Source organism: Panthera onca, chromosome X (assembly GCF_046562875.1).
Source record: "Panthera onca isolate mPanOnc1 chromosome X, mPanOnc1 haplotype 2, whole genome shotgun sequence".
NCBI classification, from domain to species: Eukaryota; Metazoa; Chordata; class Mammalia; order Carnivora; family Felidae; genus Panthera; species Panthera onca.
In genome coordinates, this window is record NC_138357.1 from 74,052,552 (window position 1) to 74,079,691 (window position 27,140).

General features: G+C 39.2%; 1 protein-coding gene across 8 annotated transcripts in view; it reads left to right on the forward strand.

Moving 5' to 3' along the window:
* Positions 1 to 459: 459 nt before the first annotated feature.
* The window catches only part of OPHN1 (oligophrenin 1), a 600,363-nt gene continuing 573,682 nt past the window's right edge, over positions 460 to 27,140 (forward strand). For 3 of the 8 annotated variants that reach the window (XR_014136815.1, XM_081793556.1, XM_081793557.1), the window contains exons 1-2: positions 461 to 1,181; positions 1,322 to 1,479. Coding sequence is in view for 6 of the 8 variants with exons in the window: in XM_081793556.1 (XP_081649682.1) it covers positions 1,326 to 1,479 (154 nt within the window). In the remaining 2 variants the exon portion in view is untranslated. Of the gene's footprint in view, positions 1,182 to 1,321; positions 1,480 to 27,140 lie in introns of those variants that run through there. The other 5 variants (XM_081793552.1, XM_081793555.1, XM_081793554.1 and 2 more) reach the window with 4 other exon arrangements.

A 27,140-nucleotide genomic window follows, 5' to 3' on the forward strand; every position in this document is an offset into this window, starting at 1 on the left:
ATTCTGAGTCCTATTCAGAAAAAAGTGAACTCCTAAGTATGGTCTTTCCTTTGGCAGGGGATTTCTGAGCGTAACAATGAGATGCTAGAGTAGCACTCAACCCTTCAGGTTGTTCAGGTCTAAGGCCCATGGGGATTAGAACACTAGAACCAGGAAAAATGGGCAAGGGAAGAGGAAAAGAACTTGCTTCCTCAGAGGGAGGGTGGAAAGAGCAAGGAAAAAAAAAAATACAGCCAAGTAATGGGAAGTGAGAGATGGCCTCCCACCATTGATGCCTCCCTGTTCTCTCGCTCTTTTTGGAAACTTTCCACTTAGAAGCTCCAGTGCGGCGCACTTGCCCCTCGAGGCTGGGCTTGAGGAATGAGCCTGGGGCAGGCTGGGAAAGTCTTGCTCTGAGAGCCGCCGCCCTGGCTGAGTGGTGGGGAGATCGCAGGGAGGAGTCATGGGACGAGAAACGGAAAGACTACATCTCCCAGGCCGCCACGCTTTCCAGCTGGAGTCCCAGGGCGCCCAAGGCTCCCCAGTTTCCGTAGGGAAGCGCCGGGCTACTGCAGCTATTGTGCGTAGTGATATCGCCCTCCTCTTCCCTCTCGGGTGTCTAGGGTGGAAGGCTACGTTTTATTGCCTCCTAGGCTTAACCCCTCCGGGGACTAACAGGACAGCAGGCCGGCTCCCTTGGACCAGGAAGAACTCTTGGGAGCAAGAACACTTTGGTAACGCAATCCCAGGGTGCGTGGAGAACAGTTGGAGAAGGAGCCCGAGTGCTGAGGCTCGGCACAAGGGTTCGCTGGGGCTGGGCGGCAGCTCAGGCTTTAAGAAGGGGGAGGGGACAGTACAATCAGGGCTGCCTGCGGAGCTCGGCAAAGGAAATCTTCAGCTAGCTCGGGAACAAGGAGCGAGGAGAGGAGAGTTCCAGCCCCAGCGCTCACCACAGCCTACACTCTGGGCGGGCAGAAGTGTCACGTTTGCAGTTGCTCTGGAAGGATCCCGCTGCTCTCCGGGGGCAAGCTGGGCCGCCTGTCTGGGGAGGCAATGCCTTGGGGGCATGCTGCTTGCTAGGCAGAAGAACCCAGCCCGGGTCGGACCGCATTAGTTTGCTTTGCGTGTCACCTGAAGCAATTGCCGGCCTCCCGCTTCCGGTAGAGGCCACCCGGCTCTACCCGGGAATCTCAACCGAACAGGTACCTGTCCTCCAGAGGGAGGGAGGCTAAGAATTTCCCAGGCGGGACCCACACTCAATCCTTCCCATCTACTCCCCTCTACTGTGTCGCTGATGCTTTTGGTCTTTGTGTCTTTCTTCTCTTTCAACCCTCGCCATCAGAACCATGGGGCATCCCCCGCTGGAGTTCAGCGACTGCTACCTGGACAGCCCTGATTTCCGCGAGAGGCTCAAGTGTTATGAGCTGGAGCTGGAGAGGACCAATAAATTCATTAAGGACGTGATCAAAGATGGCAACGCGCTTATCAGCGCAATGAGAAGTAAGTGGAAGGCTTCGATGGATGAGCCGTTTCCTTGAGCCAGTGACTCTGGCCTTTTAAGCTCTTCGACACTACAGGGAAAGGGAAGATTCAGGGTGATTCCCAATCCTGTTCTCTGAGGCGAATGGGTTTCTGAACACTTTGGCAGTGGGGTCAGAAGTGGAAGGTGGTGGCTGTAACTAGAACTTTGGGCCTTTCCCTTTAGTGGCCTTGACTTTATAAGACAGGATCTGTACCTGTGCCAAGGAATCTCTTACTCTGCACCTATTCTTACTTGGCAGGTTGTTCCGAGGGGGCAATTTGCCTGTAGTGTCAGACATGTTTAGTGCTCATGTCTTGGGTAAGGAGACATCCAAGCTGACCAAGGAACTGCCCCTAGCACCTCCTAGAGAGGAGGGGATTGAGGCCGGCAGCTTGAGTAATGATTTGTCCCAGCCCTTAGTCGCTACAGATACAGATGGGGGCAGAAAAAAATTCCCTATCTCAACTTGTTTTCTAAGGAAAGCACCTTTGCCCCAGTGATTTTTTTTTTTTAAGTTACTGAGCTAAGGTTTTGGTCAAAGTCAGTCTAAGCTCAGAATTATTGGATGGCCTCACATTCCACTGCATTTTGCTTGGGGGTGAAATAAAGACCTGCCTAGCACCTGACACAAGGATCCCAGCCCCCCCAGGGAGCATATTATAGGGCCAGGGTTAAGAGCCACTGGTCTGCAGGAACCTCACCTAACTTAGCTTTCCCAGCGGTCACAGCTGACAGCTGTGGGACCCTACCCCCTTTCCCTACTTGTGGAGTTTTTATTTCTGCTAGTTGGCAGAAGACTTAGAGTAAGAGAAAGAATAATAAACATTCCTGACAGGAGTGCAAGCAAGCTAGCCTTTTGTGCCAGAGTGTACCCAGAAGAATGGAGGGCAGTGATTGGGTGGAGTGATCATTTTTTTCCCTTCTTGGCTGAAAAATGACTGCGAAAAATAAAGTCACTGGTCAGAGTTACTTGTAAATATGTCCTGTATATTTATAACTTTTTTCTGAATGGATTTATCCCCAAAAGACTGTGTCTAAGTCCAGTGTGGTGACCTCCTTTGAGGCAAATACAGCCAATGAAGAACAGGGAGAAAGGCAGTGGTAACTGCTTTTTTATGCAGCTCCTACTGATTTGCTCCTGGGAGTCCGCTTTCACTGCTGGTGTTGTCTGCACATTTGGTCAGAATATATGAATTGTCCAAGTTCCTGCCAGTCACTTGATTGAGCTTGATTATTTAATGCTTTGTACTATTGTGGTCTAAATAAGAGCACACTCTTGGCAGCACCTTAAAGATGGGGTATTTTGAAATACTGATCCTTAGAGACTTCTAGGCCAGCTTTTGGAGTATGTTGCCACTTAATCAAATTTATTGAGAGGTTAAAGGTATGCAGGTTATACCACAAAAGTAGTTAGAAAGGTTGAGGGCTCATTGAAAAGGAAAGAGGAGAATATTTGGATTAAAAAAAATTACTTACTGTGATAAACTGCTTGGTGTAGCCTCTGCAGTCAAATGTAGCTTGTCATAAGCCCCAGGAAGGGGATGGTTTTGAGAAGTGTATGCTAAACAGAAAGTGTTTGTGCTAAAAAGTGACCTGCTAAGGCACAGCAGAGAGATTCAGATTTTCAAGAAAAAATAAACAGTGCAATAAAACATTTGAGGAAGGGCAAATTTTTGTAAGCTACAGGCAAGTCATGGTTTTTATTCCTTCCTTCTTTTCTGAGACTAAGAGTGGTAAGAGCCAATAATTATGCAGGCCTAAACTTTTGCAGATGGTTAGAAGATCCAAGAAATCATTTTGGCCCATGGGGCTTCTGGATATTCAGGGTGGTTTTCTGTTTGTGAATATGCATAGAAAGCCAAAATAGGACAGGTAGGAAATAAAACAAAGCAGCTAACCCACACTCCATTTCTTTCCTTTAAGTTGCACGATTCTAAAAACATGATTAGGTAGAGGCACAAGCGGGATGTTTACTGCTGTCTTGACCACAGTAATGTTGATACTCCCACTCTACTTCCTCACACTGTGCTAGCTTTCTGAGAATAAGTGGGGAAGCAAAACAAAGATATGCTTTTGCTTTGTGTGGAGGAAACAGGAAAAGAGAACACCGGAACTGGAGTTAGAAGACCTGGCTTCACCATCTTGGGATAAGATGGTACAAATTGCTGACTTTATCTGTTAAATGGGGGGAATTATACCCACTTCACAGGGTTGTGGTGAGACTCAAGGGAGTAAATAGATTATGAAAGTGTTTTGTAAATGGAAACAGCTAAGCATTGGAAGTTGTTGATAACATGTCTTTAGGCTAATAATGTATCTGCTGGTGAATGTGTATTTTTAATGAGGTTTCTGAAGGGAAATGCATAAGAAGTAGTTGGAAGCATATTTTTTGCTGTCATCTTATTGGAAAATGTCACTCCCTTCATTGATTGGCATATGTCAGCAGTTAATTTTGTATTCATATGTGGGGATTTGTTTTGGCAGTTGGAGTCTGGCATTAAAGTCATGAAGAATTATAGACACCTTTATATTTAACTTACTAAATTGACTATCAAATCAAATGGCTAGTGTTCCTAGGAACCAATGAAACTTGGTGCATTGTGCTGCAAAAACTAGTTGCAGTTTTTGTTAGAGTTGTTAACCTGGGTGGAACTTGATTTCTATGTTTATTCTGCTTGTGTCTGATTTTGTACAGAGCTCCAGATGAGGTTTTAGTCACAACTGTTTGTGATGATTTATTCATTAAATGTAGGTCCCTTTTGAATATTTACATTTACTTTTGTACTCATAGGTCATTGATGTTATGAAAAATACTCACCGTTTCTCCCTTGGGGAAGTGGTTTATTTCCCACCTTAAATGTGATCTATTTATAATTGTTGGAGTACAAGATGATGATTATAACATAAACTAATGGAAAATAAAAACACCATCACTGAAAGGTGAATGTATTTCCTGCTTTTCTGTTTGTCCTTTGTTTTTCTGTTGAGAGTTTGGTCCCTGATGTTTGAATATTTTCTAAGCACTCACACTAGGTATTATTCAGAACAAGTGATGTGGCTCCTTCTTATATCACAATGCAATATAATACACTTAATAAATGCTATATATAGTTCACTGAACACATACCATTCATTCAGTAAATACTTGTGCCCATACTTTATTCAAGCCAGTGTTCTCAGTGCTATCACAGGTGTGGCAGAGTAAGTCATAGATGGATTCTGCCATGAGAGAGTTCCTAGACTAGTAGGAGAGACAAGACATGGGTAGAGTTCACTATCATGTATATCATAGATATGGATCAGAGTCATAAGAGTGGAACAGGTGGCTACTGTGGCACATGACACTATCAGGAGAGCTTATTTCTTGGTGGGAGGACAAGGAAAAGTAAAGGAGGAAGTAGCATTGGAATTGAGCAGAATTAATAACACTTATTGCTTGTTTAACTGTTCCCATGTGCCAGGCATTAAAATATCATAACAGTTTACGAGGTAAGGATTATATTCCCATTTTATAGATGAGAAAACTGAAGTTCAGAGGTATTAAGTAACTTTCTCAACTAAAAGGGGCAAAAGTCTGAATTAGAACCCAGACCTAACTGTAAAGGCCCTGCTTATTTTGCTGTGTTGCACTGCATTCAGGGCAAGGATTTCTTGTAGTAGGAATGATATAGAAAATGTAAAGGGCCAGCAGATAATTCAAGTCATCTGCAATATGTAGGGTGCAGGAAGGAGTTTTGGGAGATGAGGTTGGAATAGAAGGTTGAGGACTTGACTGTGAAGGAACCTGTTAAGTACTTCAGATTTTCCTTTGTAGATAGCATAAAGATGTTTTTGGTAGGAGAGAGGCATGGTTTGAGCTGTGCTTTAGGAAGATTCATCTGAGTGTGACATGTAGGGTGCGAGCAATTCCACACAAATATTTGTGACTTTTAGAAGTTAATTGGCAGCTTTAAATTCTCTTTGATATAGCTCAGGGGTCAGAAGGCCTCTTCTATAAAGGGCCATATTTGAAAAAAAATTATTTAAAATTTTTTTTAATGTTCATTATTTTTGAGAGAGAGACAGAGTGAGAGTGGGGGAGGGGCTGAGAGAGAGGGAGACACAGATTCTGAAGCAGACTCCAGGCTCTGAGTTGTCAGCACAAAGCCTGATGTGGGGCTCGAACTCAGGAACTGTGAGATCATGACTTGAGCTGAAGTTGGATGCCCAACTGATTGAGCCACCCAGGCACCCCTAAAAATTTTTTTAATGCTTATTTATTTTTGAGAGAGGGAGAGAGAAGAGAGAGAGAGAAAGAGAGAGAGAGGGAGAGACACAGAATCCAAAGCAGGCTCCAGGCTCCGAGCTGTCAGCACAGAGCCCAATGTGGGGCTCAAACCCCCAACCCTCGAGATGATGACCTGAGCCAACGTCGGACACTCAACTGACTGAGCCACCCAGGCACCCCATGTAAAGGGTCATATTTTAGGCTTTGCAGGCCATACAGTTTCTGTGGAAATTACTTAACTGCCATTGTCATGAAAAAGCAACCATAGATAATATGTACATGAAATGAAAATGGTTGTGTTCTAATACAACTTTATTTATTGACATTGATACATGAATTTCAGTTAATTTTCATATGTCATGAAATATTCTTCTTTTGAATTTTTCAACTGTTTAAAAATAGAAAAATCATTCTCAGCTCAGCTGGGGGGGGGCAAACAAAAATAGGCAGCAGGTTGTGTTTGTCTCACTGGTGGTAGTTGGCAGACCTTTGATATGACTAGTTAACCTAAAAACCCCAAATGGATTTTTATTGGTAAGGCACTGATAATAGCTAATGGTAGGACATAATGCCATATTTCACATTTCCATCAACTAGGTTTACCTTGGTGTGCTGTTAATTATGCCCGATCTGGATTCAGGGATCATAGGCTCAAATGTGGTCAGAGGCCAAGGAGAAAACAGAAAAGTATAAAGCTGTTGGACATGGGTTAATAGGACTGGAGTGATTGGGGTAAAATATCACCCCTTTCAAATGGACTTTACCTTCTTTTTAAAAAAAAATGTGATAAAATACATCCACAGCCTGTATTTAATCAGGTTGCAACTCCAGAGCTAGATGATCTAGCTCTATTAGTCTATGAGTCCTGGACACTAATGGGCTAGGGAAATGAAAGACAATAGTCTCCAGATAGAGACTTCTCTGAGGAAGTACTACTGGCCACTGTTTGCAAATGAGCAGAGGCAGAATGATAGTATAATGGGAAAAAACTCTAGACATGATGACTAGATAGTTGGGTATGGTTCTCTTACCAGCGGGGTCTGTGACCTTGGGAAGTCATTTTGCTGGGGCCCCAGGTCTGCAGCTTTACAAAGGTAGGGGTGGGCAGGAGACCTATAAGCTCACTTTCAGCTCTAATATTCCATGACTTTTTTTTTTGCATCGCATATTGTAGTTTAATCATTTAGGAAAGGAATGACTAACCCAATTATAGGAAGTTATTTTATCCCTATGTAAATTTTCACATTATTTTAATGTACATGTCAGTATTTAAATAGAAAAAATTAAACAAAAATATTAGTCTTTCAAAAACCAAGGATAACATACTTTATGTATGTTTGTATATATAAAACAGATGTCAGAAAAAAAAAATAATTTCCCTAAGCCCACACATATACATGTACAACCACACATACATAGGCTGTCTAGGACTAATGAAAACTTATGTTTTAAAAGAATGCAAAAGATGCATTCTGTACTAAAAATGTACATTAGGTTGATAAATATAAATAATATAATTTGTATAGGTTTTATAACCTAGTCTTAAATTAAAAAAAATATTACTTTCTTATATCCTATACTTTTAAAGACAAGAGTTTTAGTTGTTTATAGTAAGGTAAACCTTTTGGGGGTGCTTGTTCAGCTCTTGCTTTGACAACTGGGGCACCTATGTGATAAGTGCTTTACTGGAAGGATGGGTTGATTCCATCTTGAGGCAAATTTGATCTTGAATATCCTTAGTGGAGCCATCTCTACCTTGACACAGAAAGAACCTGGTTGCTAGTTCCAACTCTGTCACTAGCTTGCTGTTTGGCATTGAATACGTTTTTAGCTTTGTGAGCCAGAGTTTTCCCATTTTTAAAATTGGAGTTTGGGTCAGTAAGCTTTAGAGTTCCTCTTGGTTTTACCATTCTCTATTTTCTGGGCTGTACCTATCTTGCTCAAATAGTCAAGCAACCTAAATTGGTTCTGTTATAAATTTTAGAGCCAAATAATCTTTATTCTGGATGAGCAGGCAAGGGGAAAATCAAACTGATAATGTCCAGTATGCATAGATGACTTGAATCATGTTAACTTATCTGATTATCTTCTTTTTTTAAAATATTTATTTTTGAAGTAGAGACTGTGTGAGTGGGGGAGGGGCAGAGAGAGAGGGAGACACAGAATTCAAAGCAGGCTCCAGCCTCTGAGCTGTCAGCACAGAGCACGATGCGGGGCTCAAACTCATGAACCATGAGATCATGACCTGAGCTAAGTCAGATGTTTAACCGACTGAGCCACCCAGGTGCCCTCTGATTATCTTCTTGATGAATGCTTCTTGAAAGATGTCAACCTGATGCCCTTTAGTTCTGTCCTGAATAGCTCTGTAGTGAGAGTGACCAAAGCTTTTAATCCCTTTGGGGTGGGTGTAGTGTAATGGTGTGCAGGGAGGAGTTGGTGATGTAATATACATTCTCAGCAGATATCCTGTCATTATGCTGGTGGTATTTGTACTTTGGAACACATGGGGTTATGTTAGATATTCTCCGAAGTCAGATCAATGTAATGGGTATGTCATATGATATTACTGTTAGTAGATATTAACCAGTGTCAAAGGAAATTTGGTGGAGGCATTATTGTCATGTTCACTGAGGGTCCTCAGAAGACTAGATTCCAAAGTCTAAAGTAGTTGAACTAGTAGTGCTGTAGGGAGTAGGGTGGAAAAACGAACCAAATCAGCCTTGCAGTGTGACCATTTATAAGATTTTTTGTGCTGGGGAGGGGGAATGGTACTGTCATGGGGTAGGGAACATTATGGCTTGACTTGCTTGTTAAGGAAGGGTTTTCAATCAAAGTTAATAGTGATGAAGGGAAGTTACTTTTCAGCTTCATTTTTATAGCCTCACTTTTTATTTTTATTTTTTATTTTTTTAAAATTTTAAATGTTTATTTGAGAGAGAGAGAAAGAGCACACAAGTAGGGGAGGGGCAGAGAGAGAGAGGGAGACAGATGATCCAATAGCAGAGAGCTCGAACTCATGACCCATGATATCATGACCTGAGCTGAAGTCGGATGCTTAACCAACTGAGCCACCCAGGTGCCCCCAATGTAGCCTTACTTTTTAAAGCATAGCCTCAAACTTGTTTAATATAGCATCTGTTTCTCTAATCAGTTACTACAAAAATTTCTAGAGTTTTTTTTAAGTTTATTTATTTTCAGAGATAGAGTGAGCTGGAGGGGGGTTGGGGCAGAGAGGGAGAGAGAATTCCAAGCAGGCTATGTGTTGTAAGTGCAGAGCCTGGCGTGGGGCACAAACCCAAAACTGTGAGATCATGACTGAATTGAGATCAAGAATTGGACACTTAACTGACTGAACCACCTAGGCTCCCCACTACAGAAAATTTCTAAAGCCTACGAAGACCTAGAAAGAAATATGGTTTACCAGGAAAGCACCCTGGAAATCTTGAGTCGATTTTTTTTTTCCTAGTGGGGTAGAGTGTCCTCATGATGCTTTGTTGGGCTTGCATCAAGTGCTAAAGCCTTGTACAATATAAAGTCAATTCAATTTAATTCAACATGGATTTACTAAGCACCTATATGTGTCAGGTACTATCTTGGGAATTGGGAATATAATGGTTGATAAGGCTGCTATGGGCTCTCCCTCTTGGAGCATACATTAAACATCTGATTACTCACTTAAATAATTTAATTACAATTGTGAGAAGAGCTGTGAAGAAGTTCAGGGTATGATGAATATTCTTTCATGTTAAAAAGAGGGGCTTTGTGGGGGGAAAAAAGGGAGCTAGATCATAGGGATGTAACCATCCATAGGAAAAAGAATAAACTGAAAAGGAAGAGCTCCGAAGTCAAAGCTACCTGTTTTACTCTATTGGTAGTTAATAGTTCTGATAATGAGCCAGACTCTTCAAGTTAATGGAGATTTTCTCAGCAACAGACAGGGTATGTATATCTCATGTGAACTTTAGGGAAAATTTAAAGTACCTACTATTTCCTTCTTCTTTTATAAGTATATTAATTTTTCTTTGATAGATAACACATGAACATGGTACAAAATTCAAAAGGTACAAAAGGCTAAACGTTCTCCCTCCTCTTATGTCTCAATTCCCCCATTCTCCACCCTAGAGGCAACAACAGGTAGCTGTTTATCCTTTAAAAAGACTTTACCCCATTGCTTCTTTTAACTTCTGCTTCCTCAGGAGTGTGTTTCATTGTAGGCACATTTCTAGCCACACTGGGGTAAGATTTCGTAAAGATTGTGTTTGGAGGGAATGGTAGATTAAAGACATCAGAGGGGCACCTAGGTGACTCAGTCGGTTAAGTGTCTGACTTTAGCTCAGATCATCTCAGTTTGTGGGTTCAGGCCCTGCGTTGGGCTCTGTGCTGTCAGAAAAGACTGGGTTTGTAGCTCCTCAAAAACTCACACACCCACTATTTAACCTGTTTCAAAGCTACCTAGAAAAACCACATTTGCAGGGCTTCTCCTTACTTTACCTGACTTATAGCTAGCTCGGTGTGCAAAGTTCTATCCCCAGAGTGTTTTATGTTACAGCTGCCTGAGACTGCAATACCAGTAGGGTAAGCAAGAGTCTGGCCAAAAACATGAAAAGAAGAAATGGGGAATGAGATACCCATCGGGGACTTTGGAAAACTCTGACATATTCCTGGAAATCTAGAATGCCACATGCATGCTCAGGGCTGTGCATGTGCCTAGAAAAGACCTGAGAAGGCTCCAATTTCTTCCCAATGGCTGAACTTGAAGCAGAGTTGTAAACTGCCTGGCTGAGTATTGAAGGAATGCCCCAAAATATACATAGAGCCCCTTGGCAAAAGGTGGAAGACATAATGGTTCAAGAAATTTAAGATCTCTGAAAAATCACTAGCTGGCCACTAAACTAACTAAGCAGAGATGTCAGTGGCAAGGAATACAAACATTACATAATCAGTTCAAGAAAGACACCAAACAAAGCAGCAGCAACAACAAGGATAACAAAACAACAATAGCAACTTTTGCTATCCTAGGGGTCAGGATCTGATTTCTAGAGGTACCATAGTAGATTGTGTTAAATGCCCAATTTTCAACAAAAAAATGATTAGGCATGCAAAACAAAAATGTATGGCCTATATGCAGGAAAAAAGCAATCAGTATAGACTGTCCCTAATATGGCCTAAATGTTAAAATTTAGACAAAAATATTAAATCAGCTAATATAAACATAGTCAAAGAACTAAAGGAAACCATATCTAAAGATTAAGGAAATGCATGAGAACAATGTATCACCAAAGAGTTATTATAAAGAGATAAAAATTATAAAAAAAAAACAAGGAGATTCTGGAATTGAAAAGTAAAATAGATGAAATGAAAAATTCACTAGAGAGGCTTTATAGCAGATTTGAGCTATAATCATAATCATAATCATAAAAAATAGGATAGTAGAACTTGAATATATGTCAATTGAGATTATCCAGTTTGAGCAAAAGATGGGAACAAATGAAGAAAAATGAACAGAACCCCAGAAACTGTGGGACATGATCAGGTGTACAACATATGCATAATGGAAGTCCCAGGAGAAGATAGATTGAAAGGAGCAGAAAGAATACTTGAAAAAATAATGGCCCAAACCTTCATAAATTTGATGAACAACACTAATCTCCAGATTCAGGAAGCTCAAAAAACTCCAAGTAGGATAAACTCAAAGAGAGCCATATCTGATACATTATATTCAAACAGATGAAAACCAGAGACCAAATCTTGAAAGAAGCAAGGGAAAAATAACTCATTGGATAAATGGGATCCTTAATAATATTAAAAGTTAACTTATAAATAATCATGGGGACCAGAAGGCAGTGGGCTGACATATTCAATGTGCTGAAAGAAAAATAATGGCAACCAGGCATTCTGTATTCATGAAAACTATCCTTTATCCTTCAAAACACAAGGGAGAAATTAAGATATTCTGGGATAAACAAAAACAAAAACTGAGAATTTGTCACTAGCAGACCTGCCCTATAAGATATACTAATGGGAGTCCTTTGGGATGAAATGAAATAATGATAAATGATAACTCAAATCTGTAATAAATATGAAGAGTACCAGTAAATTAATGATATATGTAGATATAAAAGACAGTATCACTGTCTTTTAGTAACTCTTTTTCTTCCCTACCTGATTTAAATGGCAACTGCATAATGCAATAGTTATAAAACTATGTCAATGAGCTAATGATATATAAAGATGTAACACATATGACAATACAGCACAAAGCAGGGGAGAGGAAACATTTATACTGGCAGCATGTTTCTGCATACTTTCTAATTAAGTTAAAACTAATCTGAACTAGATTGTCTTAAATTAAGATGGTAATTGTAATCCTGAGGTCAGCCACTAACAAAATAACTAAAAGAATATAGTGAAAGAAACAACAAGAGAATTAAAGTAGTACAATAGACAATATCTATTTAACACAGAAGAAGGTAGTCATGGAAGAATAGAGGAAACAAGATAAGACATATAGAAAATAAAATAAATGGTAGACATAAATCCTACCTATCAGCAATTATATTGTGAATGGAATGCACTGCAATAGAAAGGCAGGGATTAGCAAAATGGATAAATTGATTAAAATATATACTGTCTTGGGTGTCTGCGTGACTCGGTTGAAAATCCAACTCTTGATTTTGGCTTAGGTCACTATCCCTGAGTTGTGGGATTGCACCCCTCTTTGGGCTCCACACTGAGCATGGAGCCCACTTCAGATTCTATCTCTCCTTCTGTGCCTCTCCCCCACTAGTGCATGTACTCTCTCTCATATGTATGTATATGTATGTGTATGTATATGTACGTATATATATGTGTGTATATATGTGTATATATGTGCATATATATGTACATATATATATTTATATATACATACACACACATATACATACATACAGTCTTTAAGAGACACATTTTGGATTGAAAGACACAAATGGTGAGAATAAAAAGATGCAAAAATGTGCCAAGCAAATAGTAACCAAAGAGAGTTGTGGTGGCTATACTAATATCAGACAACATAGATTTTAAGACAAAATATTTTTGATATACAAAGAAAGAAATTTATCATGGTAAACACAGCCCATATATCAGGAAGATATAAAATTATAAACATATGCATCTAACAACAGAGCTCCAAAATACATGAAGCAAAAGTGGACAGAATTGAAGGGAGAAATAGATACTCTAGCAATAGTAGCAGGAGACCTCAATATTCCACTTACAATAAGGGATAGATTAACTAGACAGAGATCAACAAGGAAATAGAAGATTTTTACAATACTGTAAGCCAACTAGACCTTTTACAGACGTTTGTAGAACACTCTACATGACAACAGCAGGTACACATTCTTCTCAAGTGCAACATGGAACACTTTTCAGGATAGACCCTCTGGTAAGTCACAAAACATGACTGAATATATTTATTCATATGAAGTATATTCTCTAGCTACAGTGTAATGAAATTACAAATCAGTAACAAAAGGATATTTAGGTAATTCACAAATATGTGGAAATTAAATATCACACTCCTAAGTGTCTTGTGAGCCAAAGAAATCATAAGGGAAATTAGAAAATACTTTGGAATGAATAAAAATGAAAAAAAAAGTGCCAGAAATTATGGGATGCAGGAAAAGCAGTGCCCCTCCTCTGCTCATGCTCTCTCTCAAAAATAAATAAACTTTAAAAAAATTAAAGAAAAATTAACACTCATGTTTTGCAAACTCTTCCAAAATTCAGAAGGGGAGAGAACACTTCTTACCACATTGTCTGAGGCCCGTAGTATCCTGATAGCAAAACCAGACATTACAAGAAAATAAAACTATAGACCAAATTCCTTTAATAATACAGATGCAAATATCCTCAACAAAATGCTAGGAAATCAAATCCAGCAACATGTAAAAAGGATTATATACCATAATCAAATGGAATTTATTTTAAGAATACAAAATTAGTTTAACATATGAAAATTAATTAATGTAATGTAATACACCAAATAATTAGGATAAAGAAGATATTGCATATTATTATCTTAATAGATACAGATATTTTAAAAAGGTTATTACTTTATTATGTTAAAAGAACACTAGACAAACTAGGTATATCAGGTTAGTAGTTGTTTAAGGCTGGAGGAGAGGGTTAGGACATATTATGACTGCTAATAAGTAAAATATTTCTTTTTGGGATTGTGAAAATTTTCTAAAACTAGATTGTGATGATAGTTGCACAACTCTGTGACTATACTAAAACCCATTTAATTGTACACTTTAATGAGTGAGATGCGAGTTATATGTTAAAGTCAATTTTTTTTTAACATTGTGCATGGAAACAGGTGCTTGGGTTATATACCTACATTTTCCTTTGGTTCTTATGGAATAACAGACCTGGAAGGTTGTTTAGGAAACTTTACATCCACTCTGTGGGGTTTATATCCAGGGAAAAGGAAGCCGAGAGAGAGAAATGGCTTCTCCAGGGACCTAGAGCTGGAGTTCAGGTTGGGATCAGAATCAGATTTCCTGGTTTTCCATTCTAGGGTTCTTTCTGTACTGTACTTTAAGAAGGTATCTTGCATCAAAACTGCCTGGATATTCTTTATTGGGGCTGACAGTGCTTTTATTTGAAATGACCCCATTAGCAGTAAAGAACTGTACTTGTAGTTTCCTTTCATTCCCTCTCCCACCCCACCATCATGGCTGGAATTTTCCCTGTTGACAAGGGGTTTTCCCTGTTGAGAAGTCTAGCCTCAATTTAATTAGGATCTGGTTGTGTTTTCTTTCCTTTGTCATAGAAGAATGGCTATACCTTTTGATGGTGTGACACCCGTCCTCTTTGTTTCCTTCACTGAGAGTCTATACCATCTGGTTGGGCAGTTCTAGACGGCTTCCCTCTTCTCTGCTCATTTGTTGATGTCTTTTAGCAAATGTAGCTGCTTTTCATGTAGTGTAGTGTATGATTGGGAAATGTGTGGCATTACTAAAGGGTGACAAAGTCCTCCCCCCATATTATTTTTATCATAAAGCAGTGTGAAATTTCTCATAAGTGGCAAGCATTAGGCCCTGAACTTTAGTACCATATTAGGAATTTCAAGGGAGTTCTTTACAAAAGGTTTTCATTAAGGACTTCCCAGAAATAGGAGGGCCACATTTCAGCTTCCAGTTCTCTTTCCAGAGCCAGGCTATTATGGAAAAACCTTTCCATGTGATTGGAAAAATATGTATTATGCATGTGGCAGTTGACAGCTGGAGCCTAATCCTGAATTCATCCATCCTGAATTGATTAGGTGGGGGAAGGTTGATGGGTAACAAGCCATCAAGGTGTTTTTATAGCTGCCCCTTACAACTCTTGCTTAGAGCATAAAAAAAATGGAAAGGGAATTTTAAAGAGAATGTCCCTGCTACCATTGTCACCATGCTGAATTTCTCTTGCTCTTAATATGGGAAATATTGATATATCTTCAAATTTGGTTTGTCTGGAGAGATTTGTCTTCTAGAATCCATGCCCATGCTCAATATTTCATGGCTTATGGGAATGATTATTCTGTTATAGTACCAAATGGGAAAGCAAAAGGTTATCAGTGTGCTAATTGGGTAACAGCTCAGCCAGGGATTATATGGCTGCACTAGCAGAAAGGGGAAGGAAAGCTGGGGCTTCTTGGCATTTTGTTTGATTTTCCTTTGTGAAAAGCAGATGCTGTTTAACTATTTCCTTTCCTTTTTGACTAATGGCACTGTCTTGCTGGAAATGAACTAATAGAGTTCTAAGGGCCTTTAAGAGAACATTTAACTCTTTCATATTTCAGATGAGGAAACACTTAAAAGGGAATGTTCTTGTCCAAGATTACGGAGCCAGTTAATCACAGAGTCAGTACTAGAACCCAATAACTAGTCCCAGTCCTTGGCTCTATGCAGTATCACTGTGCCTCACAAAGCAGTCTCTACTCTTTACAACCTCTTTTTGCTAAGCCTGTGATTTTTTTTCAGAATCACTTTCAGATTGTGAAAGAAAATAATTGTTTTTTCTTTACAGCCTCTTGCCAAGAATGCACCTCCAGTGTTGGCCTGAAGACAGACACGCATTTCACAGACCTGCAGGAATAGAGTAGGGGAAAGAAAGTTCAGGGAGTCTGAAGTTACTGCTGTACTTTTTCTAGTTGGCTCTTGCCCAGTAGGAGCTTGGTGAAATAGAAGATCAAGAGCTTTCTCTTTTGTAATAGAATTCCCCTTCAGAAATGTGGAGTTTAGAGAATCCAATTATGAATGAGGAAGAAGTAATTCTAATACAAATTGGGTTGTTTTAGGTATGGTAATGCTTGTACTGGACAACAGCAAGGCTAGGTTCTGTGAATGTGATCTTAGGCTGATCAAGTACTTGGATGTGGATATAGATATGGATAGAAGTTAACATTTGCGAAGCACTTTACAGTATACAAGACATTTTCACATATCTTATATAACTTAATCTGAGAAGGAAAATGTTATTATCTCCATTTTGTAGATGAGGAAACCAAGGCTTAAAGAGCTTAAGTACTTTCCCACTGCTAAGTCAGTAGTAGAGCTAAGACTTAGATTTTCTGAATATTCTTTACACTGTTCCACATTGCTTTTATTCCTTTTAGTGATGAAAGAGGATATGAGTGTTTTTCAGATGAACAGATAGTTTAGAAAGAATAGATATGAAAAAGAGATATGGAGCCTTTTGTAGAGAAACAGGAGCAATCACCAGTATGCATGTACAGGGAAAGTGGCCATTAACAAAGGTTTGAAAGCTGGAGAACAGCAGTAAAGAAATGGGTAGCTGGCAGGGCTGATAGCCCAGAGCTTGTGGTAGAGTTTTTGGCATCATCAACTAACTGTGTGCTATTCTGGGAAGGCTGCCGTGAAGACAGTTCAGACCAAGGTAGAGAGGTCTTTAAGGGAGAATTCTCTGAAGCCAATGGAGGTGGTTAAAAAGAATTAAAGAATTCTTTTATTTAATTCCCCATATTGATGATGGGGGAGGGGGTGATCCTGGGCAATATTCGTTACATCTTTGGGATATAAAATAAAGCTTAAAATTATAAATTAGTTAATAAGGAAGAAAAATAGGGGCATATTTTAATAGGTCACTTAGTTTTCTGTTCTAGAGGTTGCATAGGTGGTGCAGGCATTATTTCATCCCAAGTTATGTGAATGTTGACTTTTAGGGCTAATACCCATCTTGTTTGAAACCATTGTGATCCTTAGATGGAGTTGTGTGTTTGCACTGATATCGTACATAATAATGCTTCATAAAAATAATGGGAGTATAACATCTTTCTTCATATTTTTTAGTTCACCTGTTTTACCTTTGATTTCAACTTGATCTTTACAACTCGATGAGCTAATCAGGCAGTGTATTATTAGTGTTCCTCTTATTCAGGTGAAGTAACCAAGGGCAGATAATGGTCTCCCAGTTTTACAGATGAGGAAATTGAAATTCAGGGAAGTTAGGTGATTTGCTCAGTTATTTGGCTGAGTGTGTGGCAAATTTCGGTCCAAACCCAGATTTTCTGGTTTCCAAGGGCTGCAAATTTTCTTCTGTATTCTAATGTATTCTCTGTAGAATGAGGTCAGTGGTTATACCTTTCAGGATGGATTTGAGAAATCTGTGTCTCTGGGCTTTCTTACAGAGTTTCTCGCCATGGTAGTTACCCGATTCTCCTTGATGTATGTCCCAGCTCTGGCCTGGCTTTGTACTCGACCCTTTCTGCTCCTTGAACCTGTCCTTCTAACACCATTTCCTTATGTATCTCACTATCTGTAAAACTCTTACTATTCACTCTCCTCAGCATTGCCCATAGCTACCTGCCAGACCCTAGGAAGCCTTCTCAGAAACCTTGCCTTACTGTGCCTTGTTTTTATGCCTAGCCATCTGTCCCTGCCCTGATGACTCACCTGCCACCCTCCAAATTTGTCTTTTGGGCCCTTCACTCATGCCTCATGTTAGGCAGCCCCCATTCAATAATAAATATAGGTGTGCCATAGTGATATTTAGGACCAGTCCTTTTGCCTCTCTCTTACCCCTGTGCCTTTAATCAGTTTCTGCTTTCCTGGTAATATGGGAATAATTGGCATGTTTCCTGGGCAAAGCCCATTAGATAGATTTCCTTTACAGGAGGCAATTTTGCCCTTGCCCATGTTTGGAATTATTACCAAAGCTACTGCTGTTGTTTTGTTAGGTCTAACAAGTCCTGCAGGATCTGGATGAGTAAAGCATTGAACCAGTCACTGGGCAAGGAGGCACTTGCTTGACAAGTCTTCTTTCTAGGGAGAATTCTTCTCAGTAGCACTCTCATTCTCAAGGAGTTAGTAGTCCCTTTTGGGACTGGTTTTCCAAAAATTTGGCCCTCCAGGAGCTTCTGTGTGTTCTGAAGGCTGCTGGGCAATTGTGCCTTTGATGTTTCTTATGGGATACTGTCTGAGTTTCTGCATCAGGCAAGAGTTAATAACATACATGTATGTATGACACTGGCCTGACAGAGAAGGTCACTCTGGTCCCTTCATTGGACCAGCAAAGACTTTTCTTTTAAATGTTTATTTATTTTGAGAGAGAGAGAGAGAAAGAGTAGGGGAGGGTCAGGGAGGGGGTAGAGAGAGAGAGGCAGGGGTGGGGGTGGGGGTGGGGAGAATCCCAAGCAGACTGCGCTGTCAGTGTAGAGCTTGATGTTGGGCTTGAACCCATGAACTGCGGGATCTGACCTGAGCCGAAACCAAGAGTCAGATCCTTAACTGACTGAGCCACCCAGGTGCCCCGAAGACTTTTATTTTCTAATGGAGACAAGTAGAAGTAGGTAGAATGGATACTCACAGGCATTGTTTACTTTGAAGTGCTTTCTAGGCTTTAACCTTAAGAATAAGTGATTGAGGGAAACTTTCTAGCCTTGTACCTTTGCTCTTTGCTCCTTCCTGGGAAGAAGGGAGAGGGGATATGGAATTACAGCAAAACCTTGGTTTGTGAGTATAATTTGTCCTGGAAACATGCTTGTAATCAAAAGCACTTGTGTATTGAAGCACATTTCCCTGTAAGAGATAATGGAAATTCATTCAGGTGATTCGTTCCACAACCCAGAAATATTCACATAAAAATGATTACAATACTGTAATATAATACAAGGTAATAAAATATAAAATATAAAGAAAAATAAATTAACATGCACATACCTTTGAAAACCTTCATAGCTGGTGTGAGGGAGACAAGAAAGAGCAGGGTTATTGTGTAGGATGACTTTCACTATCACTAACAGAATTACTGCTATCTATTGGCTCAATGGAATCTTTTTATTTTCATGCAGCTTTAACAAGGAACCTATCCAATGACCTAGAATGAAGCAAAGCATTCCTAAGCTTACTCTTGTCTGGAAAATCAAAAGACTGTCAATAGGTGCTTTGAAGTGACAAAAAATACACTAGTGCCAGTTGTGAGCATCTTCCAACGTTCTGAAAAATCACTGATTTCTGCCAAACACTGTGGCCTGAGACCAAGCATCTGAGCATGAGGGGATTACCCACAATTCTTCAGAAAGAGAGAGAGAGAAGAACCATTGGTTCAGTTGTGATTATGTGATATTCAGTGTCACATACTACTAGTATTCCAAGACATTGCTCGTTTATCAAGTTAAAATTTATTAGAAATGTTTGCTCATCTTGTGGAACACTTGCAGAACAAGTTACTTGAAACCCAAGGTTTTACTGTACTTGATCTCTCAAAGAGGTCTCAGTGCTTTGTTTGCACCAAAGCAAGGGTCAGCCTACTATGGCTCATGGACCAAATCTTGCCTACCACCTGCTTTTGTAAACAATATCTAGTTTTGTGAATAACATTTTATTAGCACAGAAGTACACCTACTTGTTTACATATTGCCTAAGGCTGCTTTTGTGCTAAAATGGCAGAATCCAGTAGTTTCAGCAGGGACAATATAGCCTTGAGGACTAAAATAGCCTGTGTAACTTTAATTGGCTATTTTTGGGTAGGGCAAGATAGTTCCTCAAATATTCCTTGGACCTTTTTGTTTTTGTTTAGCTTCAGCTCGGTTTGTGTAGAGAGGTATGCAAGGAAGTGGTTTTAGAAATAGCCTCCTTCCTAATACACAATGAAGATTAGGATCCATATGGTGCCACTACGTGTTTGTTTGAATGGGTAAAAATCTCCATCATCAGTGATGCATCCCTAGTGCCTAGCCCAGGGCCTGAGGCAATCTCAGCTCTGGTCTCAAGAAGCTATCATCCATGGGTTTTGCTTTCGCCAGTGACCAATCAGAAACACTTTGCTTCTCCAGTATAGAAATTGATTTCCTTTCAGTATTTGGCCATGAACCCCTGTTTCCTCCTTCCCATTATAGACCATCATTGGGTTCTTTTACAAAGAATAGTTGAATAGTTTGTATGTATTTGAATAGTTTGTATTTGTTGATTTTGAATTTTGAACTGGCATATGAAGCCCTATGGTGTAATCTATGGCTTTGCTGGAAGGGAAACCCATGATTTCTGATGTATTATTTGTCATAAGATAACAGGAATCTTTTCTTCTCTATGACAGATTTTGGAACTTCTGGTTCATTAAAAGGTCCAGACAGCAGTTCCCTTGATAGTTAGTAATGAAGGTGACAGGACAGGAACCACAAAAGTCACAACTGGGTGTGCCACCCAGTCAGGCTTTGTCCAACTGGTAAGATATTATTTCATGGAGGTCCAAAGAAATGAAATGAATAGGCGTACCTCTCAGCTTTCCTGGTTCTTATTTATTCCTTGTGACTATTTGGTATGATTTTGGCATTTTGGTATGATTTTATGTGAGTTTTAAAAAGCATGGCAATTACTAGATGCAATTTCATGTTATTTGTGGTACCTTTACTAAAATGGAACAGTCTGGCCTCTAAAACGTAGTTTTAGAGAATAACCACAAATTCCCCCTATGTAAGTAGGGCAAAGATAATCAGAATTCTAGTGTTAGAAGGGGTCTGGGAGGTCATGGAGTCAACAACTCCTCTGTTTTCCAGGCCCCTAAACCAGCCAAGAGAGATGAGAGCTAGAGAAAGACTGGAATTAGACTGTTGCCTTGGGGATGTTTTCCATCATTTACTTATGTCCTTTTGGGAGTAATGGATACTAGTTTGTTAGGGAAAATATAACTTTTGGATCCCAGGGCTTTAATTAAGTCTTCTATGTTTTTTTCATTCTTCCCTAAAGGACACTTGGGACTAAAGTTGTTAAAGATATGCTCTTGGTTGAAGTTAGGTTATTAAGCTTAGGTTTCAGCATATCCTCTATCTGGGAAATAGAGTTCATCAGCAAAGAATGACATGGCAATGCTTAGCACAGTGGCGTGATGCTTTGGGAATGGGCATTGGAATTCCAGGCACATAGACCTGGGTTCAAATTCCATATATGCCTTTGTCTAGTTGGGTGGCGTTTGGCAAGCTACCAGCTTCTCAAGTCTGTTTCTTCAACTATAAATGGAGATAGTAATGCCAACCTTAGTCACTGAGTATGTTAATGAAGTAAGGTATTTAAAAGTAACATGTTCTTGGGGCGCCTGGGTGGCTCAGTCGGTTAAGCATCCGACTTCGGCTCAGGTCATGATCTCACGGTCCGTGAGTTCGAGCCCCGCATCAGGCTCTGGGCTGATGGCTCGGAGCCTGGAGCCTGCTTCCGATTCTGTGTCTCCCTCACTCTCTGCCCCTCCCCCGTTCATGCTCTGTCTCTCTCTGTCCCAAAAATAAATAAACATTAAAAAATTTTTTTTGAAGTAACATGTTCTTAATAAATGTTAGGATCTGCTATCCAAGTATATTTTTTAAAAACATATTTGTGGCAATGCTTGTGCCATAAATTTCAATTGTAGTAATCAACAATTTGGTTGGAGTTTGGATATGGGCCACTAATTGAGAATTCAAGAATATATTTTACAAAGAGAAGACAGACACCCCTGAAGATGCTCCAATGTGAATAAAGTAGGGACTGATCAGAAAGCCCCCTGAGATAGGATATAAAAGTAATTCCACTAACAAAGTATCAATGTGACCTATCATGGTCTCCTTTTCTATAATAATCATTTGAAAAAGATTAGCATTGTTTTCAGTGCCATTGAATGTCATATTTTTGCTGTAGTTCTACTGGCTCTGAGAAAGGGAACACTCTTTAGGTCTGGTCAAAATGCTTAATAAAGTGCCTGGCCCTCTGTATTCTCTAAGTATTTTATTTGAATGAATGATGAGAGCCATTTTAACATCAGGTAAATTGAGACAAGGAACAATTAAGTGGCTTCTCCAAGAATCAACGCAGAGGTTGTGGCCTTGTCCCTAAGGGGACCTGGTCTCCTGCCTTGGTATATTAACACAAATTCTTCCCTTTCCAGTGTCTCTTTCCTCTTGCTCCATGTATATCATGCAGTGTAATGTAAAGGGACTTCCTTCCTCCTCACCAGCGGGTGATTAGCTTCTACCTAAATTAGGAGAGTGGGTTAAAAATTCAATGAGAGTGTTATATGGCAATTCAAAGTACAGTTTTTTATCCAGGATTTCATAGTTGTTGAAATTGCAAAAAATTAGGGAGAACCTTTTTTTTTTTTTTTTTTTTTGTCTACTTAATTGGAGAAGAGGTTGAACAAAAGGGCCAAGGTGGGAGATTGGAGAAGGATAGGTGTCATGGCATGGATTTTATAGGGAGATGGTGTTGGCTTTCAAGAAAAGCACAGTAACAGTGATGTGTGGATATAGGTATAGGGGGTATGTCTCATTCTACAGCTTCGAATCCTTGAATCTGACTATATTCTTCAGGGATGTGGCATTGATTAAAATCAGTTACTTTGATAGAGCCACAGGGTAGGGCTAATGTACATTAATAAAACTATGTATATAAATCCTCTCCCTGAATGTATAGAGATTCTCTGTTGTGGGGAATAAGCTTAGGAATTCCCTGAGCTTGCACTGATGGGTTAACAAGGCATAGAGGAATAGGAAGCCACAGGATGAAAGGATCCAAGATTAGGTAATCAAGGCTAGGTAATCATGGCAGAAGCCCCTGAGCTTAGTACAATAGCAGAAAGCTGCTTTCACAGGAGGGAAGGACCAAAATAGGTGTACTGATAAATAGGGCTATAGACCACAGCAGAGCAAAGTTGCCCAGAGCAGAGCTAATTAGCAAAAGAAAGGTGCCTTGTTGACCCTGAGATAGCGTGCTCTGTCTTACCTCCTAGGCAAGCTAGGAAAAACAGACACCGTGCTTCGTGCCTTGTGTCTTGTGCCTGCTGTAAACAACCATGTGCCCAGTGAAGGAATTTTGTTTTGTATTTATCCAAACCCCTAACACCACATATGTTCGAAACCCTCTTTCTCCCACACACACAAGTTAATGTTCATGGTTTCATTGTCTCTTTGCGCATGTCCATCACAATTGTAAGCCTTCTGATCTTAATAAAAACAGAGCAAGGACCCTTACTTGGGGCTCTTGTCTCCTCCCAGACATTAGCCTCTCTTGCATTTAAATTCTGCATCCATTCACTTGCTGGACAAGAGAGAATTCCAGACCAAGAGTTTATGACACTCTAGAAAGCTGGCCCCATTTTGAACTCCTCACTGTGCCCCAGTTGTTGCTGAAGTAATTTGGAAACCCCACTGGAAATACATAAACAGGTTCTGTTACACTGGGCCTAGACAAGTTGGAGAGAAATAATTTCATATTTGATAGCAGGTTATTTGACCAGTTTGCCTTTCCTCTTTGCTTCCTATCTGCTTTTGAGTCACTGCAGCAGCTCTTTTCTTCCTTGTTTTTTTCCTTTAAAACATTTTAAAAGTATAGTTGACACACAATGTTACATGAGTTTTAGCTGTATGACATAGTGATTCAACTTCTCTTTGTTATGCTATGCTCATCACAAGTGTAGCTACCATCTGTTACCATACAGTGCTATTACAATATCATTGACTGTATTCTCTAATGCTGTACTATCCATCCCCATGACTTATTCATTTTATAACTAGAAGTCTATACCTCCCACTAGCCCTCACCCATTTTGACCATGCTCCATCCCCCTCCCCTCTGGCAACTATTAGTTTGTTCTCCATATTTATAGGTCTGATTCTGCTTTTATAAAATTATGTTTTGTTTTTTAAATTCCACATATGAGTGAAATCATATGGGATTTGTCTTTCTATGACTAATTTATTTCACTTAGCACAATACCCTCTGGGTCCAGCCATGTTGCAAATATCAAGATCTCATTCTTTTTTATGGCTATGTAATATTCCATTACACACACACACACACACACACACACACACACACACACACCATATCTTTATCCATTCATCCATCCATCGTTAGACCCTTAGGTTATTTCCATTCCTTGACTGTTGTAAATTATGCTGCAGAGAACATAGGGGTACATATATCGTTTTGAATTAGTGTTTTAATTTTCTTCTGGTAAATATGCAGAAATGGAATTTCTGGATAATATGGTACTTCTATTTTTATTTTCTTGAGGTACCTCCATTTGTTTTCCATAGTAGCTGCACAAAATTACATTTCTACCAACAGTATATGTTGGTTCCTTTTTTCCTTGCCAACACTTGTTATTTCTGATATTTTTGATAGTAGCCACTCTGCCGGGTGTGAGGTGATATCTCATTGTGGCTTTTTATTTGCATTTCCCTGATGATTAGTGTGATGTTGAGCATCTTTTAATATGCCTGTTGGCTGTCTATATGTCTTCTTTGGAAAAATGTCTGTTCTGGTCTTCTGCCTATTATTTAATCAGATTATTTGTTTTTTGGTGTTGGCTTATAGAAGTTCTTTATATATTTTGGGGGCACCTGGGTGGCTCAGTCAGTTAAGCCTCCAACTTTGGCTCAGGTCACGATCTCACGGTTTGTGACTTCGAGCCCCACATCGGCCTCTCTGCTGTCAGCATGGAGCCCATTTGTGATCTTCTGTCTCCCTCTCTCTCTTCCCCTCCCCTGCTTTCTATCACTGTCAAAAATGAATAAACATTAATTTTTTTTTAAAAAGTTCTTTATATATTTTGGATATTAATCCCTTATGAAATATATCATTTGCAATTATCTTCTCCCATTCAGTAGGTTGCTTTTTTTTTTGTTTTGTTGATGGTTTTATTTGCTGTGCAAAATCTTTTTATTTTCATGTAGTCCTAGTAGTTTCTTTTTGCTTTTGTTTCCCTTGCCTTAGGAGACACATCTAGAAAAATGTTGCCAAAGCTGATGTCAGAGAAATTACTGTCTGTGTTCTCTTTTAGGATTTTTTTATGGTTTTGGGTTTCACATTTAGGTCTTTAACCCATTGTGAGTTTATTTTAACCCATTGTGAGTTTATTATGTAAAAGACGGTCTAGTTTCATTCTTTTACATGTAGCTATTCAGTTTTCACAGCACCATTTATTGAAGAGACTGTCTTTTGCTCATTGTTTATTTTTGCCTTCTTTGTCATAGATTAATTGACCATATAATCATGACTTATTTCTGGGCTTGCTGTTTTGTTCTGTTGATCTATGTGTCTGTTTTTTATGCCTTTACCATACTGTTTTGATTACTATAGCTTTGTGATGTATCTTGAAGTCTGGGATTGTGATAGCTACAGTTTATTTTTCTTTTTCAAGATTGTTTTGGCTATTGGGGTCTTTTGTGGTTCCATACAAATTTTAGTATTATTTGTTCTAGTTCTGTGAAAAATGTTAGTATTTTGATAGTGATTGCCTTAAATCTGTAGATTGCTTTCAGTAGTATGGAAATTTTAACACTATTGATTCTTCTAATCCATTAGCATGGAATATCTTTCCATTTGTTTGTGTCATGTTCAATTTCTTTCATCAGTGTTTTATAGTTTTTAGTGTAGGTCTTTCACCTCTTTGGTTAAGATTTTTTGTAGGTATTTTACTCCTTTTGGCATAATTGTAAATTATACTGTCTTCTTAATTTATCTTTCTGCTACTTTGTTATTAGTGTATAGAAATGCTATAGATTTATGGGTATTAATTTTTTATCCTGCAACTTTACTGTATTCATTCATTGCATCTAGTAGTTTTAGGTGGAGTCTTCAGAATTTTCTATGTATAGTAAGTCATCTGCAAGTAGTTAAAGTTTTATTTCTTCTTTACCAAGTTGGATGCCTCTTATGTCTTTTTCTTATGTGATTGCTGTGGCTAGAACTTCCAGTGCTATGTTGAATATAAGTGGTAAGAGTAGGCATCCTTGTCTTATTCTTTTTTTTTAAATGTTTATTATTTATTTTTGAGAGAGAGAGAGAGAGAGAGAGAGAGACCGAGTGCGAGTGGGGATGGGGCAGAGAGAGAGGGAGACAAAGAATCCGAAACAGGCTCCAGGCTCTGAGCTGTCAGCACAGAGCCCAATGTGGGGCTCGAACTCACGGACCACGAGATCATGACCTGAGCTGAAGTTGGACGCTCAACCGACTGAGCTACCCAGGTGCCCCTATCTTATTCTTGAACTTAGGAGAAAAGCTCTCAGTTTTTCAACATCGTGTATGATGTTAGCTGTGGGCTTTTCTCACATGGCCTTTACTATGTTGAGGTATTTTCACTCTACACATACTTTGTTGAGAGATTTTATTATGAATGGATGTTTTACTTTGTCAGATGCTTTTTCTGCATTTATTGGGATGATCATATGATTTTTATCCTTTCTCTTTTTAGTATGGTGTATCATGTGTGTTGATTTGTGAATATGGAACATATTGTTGGGTTAAATTTGCAAATACTGTGAGGATTCTTACACCAATGTTTATCAGAGGTATTAGCTTGTAGTTTTCTCTTTTTGTAGTGTCTTTATCTGGTTGTTATGAGGGTAATGCTGGCCTTGTACAGTGTATTCAGAAGCTTTTCTTCCTCTTCTGTTTTTTGGAATAGTTTGAGAAAAATTGGAATTAACTATTTAAATGTTTGGTAGAATTCACCTGTGAAGCCATGTGGTCCTAGACTTTTGTTTGTTGGGAATTTTTTGTTTATTGATTCAATTTCATTGCTAGTAATTGGTCTGTTCATTTTTTTAAAATTTCTTCGTGATTCAGTTTTGGAAGGTTAGATGTGTTTAGGAATTTACCCATTTCCTCTAGGTTTTCTAATTTGTTTGCATATAATTTTTCATTGTATTCTTTTATAATCCTTTGTATTTCTGTAGTATTGGTTATTATTTTTCCTCTTTAATTTCTGATTTTATTTACTTGAGTCCTTTTTTTTTTCCTTGATGAGTCTGGATAAAGGTTAATCCATTCTGTTGATCTTTTCAAAGAACCAGCCCCTGGTTTCATTGATCTGGTGTATTGTTATTTTTAGTCTCTATTTCATTTATTTCTGCTC